At 47.0% G+C, this 10,803-nt stretch overlaps 1 protein-coding gene across 1 annotated transcript in view; it reads left to right on the forward strand.

The window, feature by feature from the left end:
- The window catches only part of LOC145407214 (uncharacterized), a 24,612-nt gene extending 14,354 nt beyond the window's left edge, over positions 1 to 10,258 (forward strand). Inside the window, exons 15-27 of the mRNA XM_080278250.1 lie at positions 2,152 to 2,385; positions 2,678 to 2,881; positions 3,536 to 3,811; positions 4,050 to 4,259; positions 4,882 to 4,905; positions 4,984 to 5,154; positions 5,285 to 5,572; positions 6,573 to 6,857; positions 7,066 to 7,275; positions 8,160 to 8,405; positions 8,874 to 9,023; positions 9,635 to 9,826; positions 10,152 to 10,258. Coding sequence (XP_080134376.1) covers positions 2,152 to 2,385; positions 2,678 to 2,881; positions 3,536 to 3,811; positions 4,050 to 4,259; positions 4,882 to 4,905; positions 4,984 to 5,154; positions 5,285 to 5,572; positions 6,573 to 6,857; positions 7,066 to 7,275; positions 8,160 to 8,405; positions 8,874 to 9,023; positions 9,635 to 9,826; positions 10,152 to 10,258 — 2,597 coding nt within the window. The remainder of the gene's footprint in view (positions 1 to 2,151; positions 2,386 to 2,677; positions 2,882 to 3,535; positions 3,812 to 4,049; positions 4,260 to 4,881; positions 4,906 to 4,983; positions 5,155 to 5,284; positions 5,573 to 6,572; positions 6,858 to 7,065; positions 7,276 to 8,159; positions 8,406 to 8,873; positions 9,024 to 9,634; positions 9,827 to 10,151) is intronic.
- The last annotated feature ends 545 nt before the right edge of the window (positions 10,259 to 10,803 follow it).

The following is a 10,803-nucleotide window of genomic DNA, read 5'->3' on the forward strand; positions in this document are numbered from 1 at the left end:
GTCACCTTTTTCAACTTTACAGACGGAAAAAAAATCTATTCCTATTTGTCTACTTTTGATCCGACAGGGAGGTGAAAAGTTTTGTTCCTGTTCCTCCTTTTTTTTGACTTGTACAGAGAGGTGAAAAAATGCATCCTTGTTCCTGGTACGAATATGAAGGAAAGTCAGAATGTAGAACTGTATAAATAAATAACAAAAATATATAATAACAAAATAACATGGAAATAAATGGCTGGATGAGTGACTAACTTACTAACCCCATATCTACCCATATCTGTCTATCTATCTATTTATCTATCTATCCGGCCATACATTTATCCATCTATCTCTATTTATCTCCCTCTATCTCTCTATCTATCCGGCCATACATCTATCTATCTATCTATCTCCATCCATCTATCTGTCTGTCTATTTATCTATCTATCCGGCCATACATCATCTATCTATCCATCTCCCTGTCTGTCTATCCATCTTCCATCCATACATTTATCTTTCTATCTATCTCTATTCATCTATCTGTCTATCTATTTATCTATCTAACTATCCATCCATCCGTCCATACATTTATCCATCTATCTATCTATCCATCCACCTATCTATCTACCTACCTACCTGTCTATCTATCCATCTTGCATCCATCTATTTATCTATCTATCCATCCACCCTTCCATCTACCTACCTACCTGTCTATCTATCTGTCTCTGTATCTATCTTGCATCCATCCGTCCATCTATCTACCTATCTATCCATCCATCTACCTATCTATCTATTTATCTATAACAAATTCCTAGCACTTGTAATCTCTAAATAATAAAAACTTCAATATTATCATATATATACATCCTGACTTATAAAATTAACTGCCACATGTACTCACTAACGAGGGGAGTGTATGTGTGAGGTGGAGGGGGGGAGAGGGAGGCCGAGGATGAGATAAAGGGGGGAGAAGGGTGCCAAGGATGAGATGAAAGGATGGAGTGGAGAGGTATATGAGAGTGAGTGGTGTGAGCTGGGAGCAGGGCAGTGAAATGGCCAGGGACAGGGCGACAAGGAGGCGATTTGTTTGTGGCCACCCCTTCCGGGATTAAGGCGCCTGGCAATAGATAAACAGATAGATGTACTACTAATGTGCTAAACCTATGTACACAAAACATTACATATTACACAGTACACTCGTAGGTAATAAACAGGATCTCCACTTAATTACTGATGATAATGAAGGTAATTAAAGGTTAAATGACGAGGCTAGTGATTTCAATGGACTAGTGAGAGGCCTAATATAGATGGTGGGTATTTGTGCCCAAGTGGTGACATGAGGAAATTTTATGCACAGAATAAATGCCTAAGGAACTGGTGTTACGGGAGAGAGAGAGAGAGAGAGAGAGAGAGAGAGACCAGGAATGAGGCTGAGGGATTCGATGGAACGTACATTACACAAGCATAATAAACAGATAACTAAATAAATCCATAAATAAAATGCAATTACTACCATAGATATTAAACAAAAAAAAAGAGTAGTTAACCCCCCCAAAAAAAAACTAAAGAAAACGGGACAATAACCAAAAAAAACACGAATAAAAAAATAAATAAATAAATAAAATAAATAATACGTCTGTCCAAGGGTAAAAAGGTAAAAGACAGACGCTATGAGGTGCTTAGCCACGGTGCTCACCTCCGTACCTTAGGCCTTTGAGACTGTGGCGGGTGTATCAAGAGGGTCCTGGGGTACAAGGCCACTACATCATCCTGGTTACGGCTGTTTCCACTACCTTTAGATCGAACCCAGACATCCTTTAACCCTAACTTATAATAATAATAATAATAATAATAATGCATGGGCGACTGTGTGTGTGTGTGTGTGTGTGTGTGTGTGTGTGTGTGTGTGTGTGTGTGCTCTTGCTTTCTGAACTTTCCCTCAATCCATTTTTTGGCGGCGAGGAGGTGATGATGATGATGATGGTGATGATGATGAGAGGAATAATGATTATGATGATGACAGGCGTAATGGTGACGAAAACGGAGACGAAAATGACGATGATGATGATGATAGGAGTGATGATGATGATGATGATGATAAGATTGATGATGATGATGACGATGACAGGAGTGATGATGATGATAATTAAAATAACGATAATAACACTCTTCCAGGTGGCACTACGACCCCCTCCGCCCCCACCCCGCCCCCCGTACCTGCCCCGCCGTCCCCGATCCTTCCGGTCCAGGTCTCGTCCTCCTGCTACGGCAAGTGTACCCGCGTCTACAACCCCGTCTGTGGCAGCGACGGCAACACCTACCACAACATCTGTATCCTGGAGGTGGCCGACTGTCAGAGCAGGGAGGCGGGCGGGCCGGGAGTGACAGTGGCGTCTGAGGCCCCTTGTGGTGGGTTTGGGATGGGTTGGGTTGGGTTGGGTAGGGTAGGGTAGGGTAGGGTTGGGGTGGGGTGGGTAAGGTGTGGAAGTCAATCAATTCGAGAGAGAGAGAGAGAGAGAGAGAGAGAGTAGACCAATTCAAAGAAGAGATAGTTGAGGAATTGTTCAAAGAGATAAGCAACCAAATCATATATATATATATTTATATATATATACAGAGAGAGAGAGAGAGAGAGAGAGAACGCTGTCACCTAGATGCAAGGGTCACTACCAGTCCCAACCACCATCCCTCTACCAACCAGAACCCGAGACTACTCAAGGATCACCACTACACCAGGAGGCACAGGATCCAGGTGTCCAAAGAAAGAAGTGTCCAGTCTGTCCCAAAGTGATAGCTCAGGTGTGCGGGACTGACGGCAACCTGTACGAGAATGCCTGTCTAATTAAGCAGAAGAGCTGTCGGAAGAATGTGGTGATCAACGTGGCTCCGGGAGGCACCCCTTGTAGTGAGTCGTTAAAATGTGATTCAGGGGTGGATTATGCACTTACGCTCACCCTCCACACTGGGCTGGGAAGGATGATGATGATGATGATGGTGGTGATGGGAAAAGAGGTCTGGATGATGATGATAGGACACTGAGTTTGGATGATGATGATGGGAAAAGATCTGGATGATGATGATGATGATGATGACAGAAGAGGGAGTCTGGATGATGATGATGATGATGGTAGGAAATGGGGTTTGGATGATGATGGGAAAAGATCTGGATGATGATGATACAGAAGGGAGTGTGGATGATGATGATGATGATGATGCTCACTAAGTACATTACACAGTACACGCATGAAACAACTGAATGCCAAAACAATAGCATAAAATTTTCTGTGCCCCTATAACTCCTACTGCGCCCATCATCAATCATGGATAAATACTTTCATGCTTTTGTCCCTGTTAGTCTGTCTCTAATATGCAAGGAAAATACTGGATGGATTGTAGTAAAAAATGGATGGTGCATGCATACTTCCCCATGGATAAAGTAACTTAATTTGGGGGCAACTACAGTACATCAAGAGGCATAAAATACAGGAAAATGTTGGGTGCACCAGGTCACAGACGCCTCGTATTACTAAGATGAAAATTTTGCTTGTATCTATTGCAGGAGCCAGTGTCCGGGTGCCAGATGGTGGTGACGGTGTGCCAGACCCATCCATTCCTGCTGTCCCTATTCCTTCCCCTGATCCCGTCCCTGTCCCTGTCCCCGTCCCAGATCCCACTCCCGACGCCTCGTCATGCAGCGAGATTTGCACCCGCATCTTCACACCTGTCTGCGCCTCCGACGGCAACACCTACCACAACCTGTGTCTGCTGCAGGTGGCCGACTGTAAGAGCAGGGAGGCCGGTGGAGCCAGCATTGTCCTCGTACACGAAGGGGAATGTGGTGAGTTGCAGTGGAATTATACAGTCTAACATCTGTTGCTCCTGATGCTAAACATAATACATTTCCATGTCTCTCATAATTAATAAGGTAATTAAAATTCAATCTCTAACACGACTCTGTGTCACTCCGCCAGGCTCGTTAGACTCTGAGGGCCCTGCTCCAGCCCCTGACCCAGCCCCAGAACCAGTCCCTGAACCAGCCCCAGCACCTGAACCAGCCCCAGTTCCTGACCCAGCCCCAGCCCCTGCCCCAGTGCCGTCCCCTGTCTCCCCCCCTGCCCCTGACCAGGACACCTCGTGCAAAGAGCAGTGCACCAAGATCTACCTCCCCGTCTGCGGCAGTGACGGCATCACCTACAACAACCCCTGCATCCTGGAGGTGGCCGACTGTCAGAGCAGACAGGCGGGAGGACCTGGCATTACGCTGGTCTCTGAGGCTCCCTGTGGTGAGTAAGAGCCGTGAGTGGGACTCAGAGTGTGACGTGGGTCTGGGAGGTCCCCCTTGTGGTGAGTCGTTGAGATGTAACTCAGGGGCAGATTATGCACTTACGCTCACCCCCCATCCTGGGTTGGAAAGGATGATGATGATGATGATGATGATGAGGAGGAATGCAAAAGACCTGGATGATGATGATGGGAAAAGGGTTGTGGATGATGATGATGAGATGAAAAGGGGTCTGGATGTCGATAATAATGAAGATGATGATGATGATATAATTACACAGTACGCCGGTATTAAGGCAGTCAAAGCAAAAATAATAGCAAGTACTATTCTCTTATCATACAACTCCTACTGTGTCCATCATCAGACGTAGATAAATATTACGTTTTTGCTTTTGACTCTGTTAGTTTAATATAAAAGGAAATTATTGGAGGCCTTATACTAAAAACAGATGGTGCATACATTCATGGCCGTGGATGGAGTAACTTAACTTTGGAGCAACTTCAGTACATCAAGACGCATAAAACTGAGGCAAATCTTGAGTGTATCAGGCCAGCGTGGCACATGGACAAGCTCTTTTATTGGATTTAATTATGTATTGAAATTCTGTGTACATTTATTTACAGAAGCCAGTGTCCAGGTACCAGATGGTGGTGACGGTGTGCCAGACCCATCCATCGACCCAGCTCCTATTCCTTCCCCTGATCCCGTCCCTGTCCCTGTCCCAGATCCCACTCCCGACGCCTCCTCATGCAGCGAGATTTGCACCCGCATCTTCACACCTGTCTGCGCCTCCGACGGCAACACCTACCACAACCTGTGTCTGCTGCAGGTGGCCGACTGTAAGAGCAGGGAGGCCGGTGGACCCAGCATTGTCCTCGTACACGAAGGGGAATGTGGTGAGTTGCAGTGGAATTATACAGACTTATATTTGTTGTTGATGCTAAACACAATACGCTTCCATCTCCCTCATGATTAATAAGGTAAATAAAATTCAATCTCTGACACGATTCTGTGCCACTCCGCCAGGCTCGTTAGACTCTGATGGCCCTGCTCCAGCCCCAGAACCAGTCCCTGAACCGGCCCCAGTACCTGAACCAGTCCCAGACCCAGCCCCTGCCCCAGTCCCGTCCCCTGTCTCCCCCCCTGCCCCTGACCAGGACACCTCGTGCAAAGAGGAGTGCACCAAGATTTATCTCCCCGTCTGCGGCAGTGACGGCATCACCTACAACAACCCCTGCATCCTGGAGGTGACCGACTGTCAGAGCAGACAGGCGGGAGGACCTGGCATTACGCTGGTCTCTGAGGCTCCCTGTGGTGAGTAAGAGCCGTGAGTATGAGCCAGAGTGCGACGTGGCTCCGGGAGGTCCCCCTTGTAGTGAGTCGTTGAAATGTGATTCAGGGGCAGATTATGCACTTACGCTCACCCCCCACCCTGGGTTGGAAAGGATGATGATGATGATGATGATGCTGATGATGATGATGAGAGGAAAAGAGGTCTGGATGATGATGATGATGAGGAGGAGGAGGAGGAGCAGGAGGAATGCAAAAGATCTAGATTATGATGATGGGAACAGGGGTCTGGATGATGATGATATGAAAAGGGGTCTGGATATCGGTAAGAATGACGATGATGAAGATGATGATGAGGATGAGGATGAAATAAAATACACAATACGCCGGCAATATAGCAGCGAAAGCAAAACTAATGGCAAGTAATATTCTGTTACAACTCCCACTGCGTCCATCACCAGACGTAGACAAATATTATGCTTTTATCTGTTAGCCTAATTTAAAAGAAATTATTGAAGGGCTTATACTAAAAATGGATAGTGAATGAACTGATCGCCGTGAATACAGTAACTTTGGAGCAACTACAGTACATCAAGACGCTTATAACTGAGGCAAATCTTGAGTGTATCAGGTCAGCGTGCAAATGGTCAAGCTCTTTTTAGAGGTTTTATTTTCAATCAATCAATCATTTCCTGTGGCACCCCACGGGATGCATACGACCTCGATGAACTCTCTCCACCAACATTTGTCTCTTGCCATCTCCTTCAGGTCCCACCAACACTCCTCGCCTGCTTCTCTTTTCATTGTCCTCAACCAGGTTGCCCTCGGCCTACCTCTACCTCTTCTTCCTCTAGCAGTCCACTCTGGCACATCCTGTATTAAACTGCCTTCTTTTCTGTATCAGTGCCCCAGCCACTTCCAGCGAGATAGTCTCACATATTCATTAACTGGTTCCACTTTCGTAATATCGCTTACTCTTTCATATTATATTAGGTAATGAAATTTTGTGTATATTTATTTGCAGATGCCAGCGTGCGGGTGCCAGATGGTGGTGACGGTGTGCCTGACCCATCCATTCCTGCTGTCCCTATTCCTTTCCCTGATCCCGTCCCTGTCCCTGTCCCTATCCCTGTCCCAGATCCCATTCCCGACGCCTCCTCATGCAGCGAGATTTGCACCCGCATCTTCACTCCTGTCTGCGCCTCCGACGGCAACACCTACCACAACCTGTGTCTGCTGCAGGTGGCCGACTGTAAGAGCAGGGAGGCCGGTGGACCCAGCATTGTCCTCGTACACGAAGGGGAATGTGGTGAGTTGCAGTGGAATTATACAGACTTACATTTGTTGTTGATGCTAAACACAATACGCTTCCATCTCCCTCATGATTAATAAGGTAATTAAAATTCAATCTCTGACACGATTCTGTGCCACTCCGCCAGGCTCGTTAGACTCTGATGGCCCTGCTCCAGCCCCAGAACCAGTCCCTGAACCGGCCCCAGTACCTGAACCAGTCCCAGACCCAGCCCCTGCCCCAGTCCCGTCCCCTGTCTCCCCCCCTGCCCCTGACCAGGACACCTCGTGCAAGAAGCAGTGCACCAAGATCTACCTCCCCGTCTGCGGCAGTGACGGCATCACCTACAACAACCCCTGCATCCTGGAGGTGGCCGACTGTCAGAGCAGACAGGCGGGAGGACCTGGCATTACGCTGGTCTCTGAGGCTCCCTGTGGTGAGTAAGAGTCGTGAGTAAGAGACAGAGTGTACTCAATCAGGCAAATGCTTCAGGGATGTCATTCTGGGCGCTCTTTTAACCGCTACACGCCGGGATCAATACCCGATACTGACCTGGTAATTCACAGCAGATATAGGCAACACATCAAGTATATTTCTGAATCCGTCTGTGTCAGTACTCCATTCACCCCACCACACCCACCCTAAATAACCCTCAATAACCTTCAATAACCCTCACGTGTTCAACAGTGGAACGATGGACAACTAAACGACAGATCACCATTGTAGGAGTGGAGGGTCATACGTGAATTTAGGTCGCCTTCCAGGACCTCTTCCCAAATTAAATTATTCTGCATCTTGATAATCTAGTGTATGTTATCTATGGTGTTTTAAACATCGACACACACACACACACACACACACACACACACACCGTTCCTGGGTAGCCTTCCTAACCGACTCTACTCTATTCGCTGTACCCTGGCCAAGAACTCGCATCCCTCCGTCTTGAATGCCGAGTTATAGCAACAGACTGACATTAGAATATGATGCTAGTCACGAAAAAGTGTTAGAGGATGTACAGCCACAGTACTGTCTTTTTCTGCCACTGAGCTACGTGAAATAAGCACCAGAAGGATGAAAATCTGGGCCAAGTTGAAGTAAATGAACGATAGTATATGACACAACGGCACAAAAGCTTCGCCTTAGATCACTGTTCACTTCAAATTCAAAAGCCTAGCACAACCCCACACAACAACTGGAGGTGTTTACAGTGTCTCAAAAATGGAAAAAAAAAAAGACCCTGTTGTATGTGGTACAGTTAAAGGTTCTGTTGTTTGACCCTTTACATTATCGGTGAAACTTTGTGTGTATCAGCTGCAGGCGCCAGTGTCCCTGTGGCAAACGCTGGTGTCATCGAAACTGACCCATCCATCACCCGGGTACTTCCTCCTTCCACAGGCCCCGCCCCGGCCTCCTCGTGCGAAGTGGGGTGCCCCAAGATCGATGAACCCGTGTGCGGCAGTGATGGCAACACCTACGGCAACCTCTGCCTCCTGGAGGTGGCCGACTGTCAGAGCAGAGAGGCGGGAGGACCTGACATTACGCTGGTCTCTAAGGGTCCCTGTGGTGAGTAAGAGCCGTGAGTAAGAGCCAGAGTGTATCCAGTCAGGCAAATGCTTTAGGGATGTCACTCAGGGCTCTCTTTTAACCCCTACACGCCGGGATCAGTACCCAGTAACCTAGTATTTCAACAGCAAGGAGACCGAATGGGGCACGACCCTCATCACTTACGGTATTCTCATAATTTTAGGAGACTCATTAGTATCCTCTTATACCAGTTTATACCTGCATACAAGGGAAAAACAGGTGTTGGTGAGGGGTGTCTTCCTTTCCCCTGTACATCACCTCCCAAAGCTCTCCCTATCCCCCAAAAGGAAGATGGTAAAATGAAGTTAGAGGTCAACTTTAGCCGGCAGCCTAAGAGGTTTACGTCCAGATGAGCATGGGGGAACCAAATAATAATAATAATAATAATAATAATAATAATAATAAAAACTATCAACATACTAAACAACCTCAACTTCATTTTTTCAGGCACCGACCCACAAGCCCCCTCCCCCGACCCCACCCCCGCCCCCCCTCCCACGTCCTCCTGCAGCGAACACTGTACCCGGATCTTCACGCCCGTGTGTGCCAGCGACGGGCGCACCTACAACAACCTGTGTCTGCTGCAGGTGGCTGATTGTAAAAGCAGAGAGGCGGGAGGGCCAAGTATTGTTCTTGTACAGGAGGGAGAATGTGGTGAGTAGGAGTGAGGTTTTATTTACTTATCTATTAATCTGTTTATCTATCCATCCACACATCTCTATCTATTCATCCACCTGTCTGCCTATCTATCTAACCATCCATCCATTTATCTATCTATTATCCAATATCTTACAGTCCCATCTACCGTATATCCATCTATCCATCCATCCACCTACCTACCTGTCTATCTATCTATCTATCCATCCATCTACTCACCTAGCAACCTATCTATGCACCCATCTCTCTATCTATCATCCAATCCCTTACTGCCCCATCAGGAGCATAGGGGCCCTGGGATAGGCTACTTAGTCCAAACATTTAAATCAGGTATCCAGCCCCCTCAGTAAAAAAAAAGATAAATACATAAATAAAATAAAATAAATCGCTCAGGAAAAGTTGACACGACCCTCCACTATCACCCACCTTACCGTCCTCACTCCTCCAGGTGAGACAGCCCCCTCAATAAAAAAATAAACAAATAAATCGCTACGGAAAAGCTGACACGAACCTCCTCTATCACCCAACTCACCTTCCTCTCCCCTGCTCAGGTGAGACAGGCCCACCCATTCCCTCACCTGGCCAACCCTCCACCTGCGCCACCTTCTGCATCGAGATCTATTCACCTGTCTGCGGGAGCAACGGCATCACGTACCCTAATTCCTGTTACCTGGACATAGCGGACTGTCGCGATAGGGAGAGGGGGGGACCTGGGATTGACCTGGTGGCATCCGTCCCTTGTGGTAAGAATAATCAGCGCTGTCTCTGGCTTTCGCTGTCTTCCACCGTCTATCTCTCCTATCTAATTAGCGCTGTCTACTAAATATTTTCACCATTTAATATCCAAAACTTGACACACACACACACACACACACACACACACACACACACACCTCTACACCACACCATTTAGAAACCAGTGTCAAATCTAATGAATGAATGGCACGTATAAAAAAAAAACAAAAAAATCCATGCCCTCCCTTATTGCCCCCTCGCACCGTCGATAGGCAAATAAATAAATAACTAAATAACTAAAAAATAAATAATCTAACCCTTCTTCCTTCACAGACACGATCAGCGACGGCGACTCACCTGAAGACGATGATTCTGAAGACGACGAAGATGGTGACGACAATGGGATCAGTTTAGGGTACCTACCGCCCGTCTCAGGCTAGCGGTGGTGATGATGATGATGGTGGTGGTGACGGTGGTGATGATGGTGATGATGATGATGATGATGATGGTGGTGGTGGTGATGATGGTGGTAGTGAGTGGTAATAGTGGTGGTGGTGAAAGCAATGACCGTGGTGGTGATTAGTGATGATAGTAGTGATGAAAGTGATGGTGATGGTGATGATGGTTAAGGTGACAGTGATGATGGTGGTTGCGATGGTGATGAAGGTGGTGATTAGTGATGATAGTAGTGATGAAAGTGGTGGTGATGGTGATGATGGTTAAGGTGACAGTGATGATGGTGGTTGCGATGGTGATGAAGGTGGTGATGAAGATGATGGTGGTGACAGTGATGATGGTGGTGGTCGTAGTGTGTGGTGATGATGATGATGGTGGTGCTAGTTGGTAGTGACAGTGAGGATGACAGTGACTGATGAAGGGAGTGAGAGTGACCATGGCGAAGATGAAGGTGAGAGAAAATGAAATCACTACATTCTGGAAGGAAACTTATCATCATCATCATCATCATCATCCACTGCAGGACTAA

The sequence above is a fragment of the Coenobita brevimanus genome, chromosome 72, assembly GCF_032717465.1.
Source record: "Coenobita brevimanus isolate Jiangsu-jjx chromosome 72, ASM3271746v2, whole genome shotgun sequence".
Classification (NCBI taxonomy): domain Eukaryota; kingdom Metazoa; phylum Arthropoda; class Malacostraca; order Decapoda; family Coenobitidae; genus Coenobita; species Coenobita brevimanus.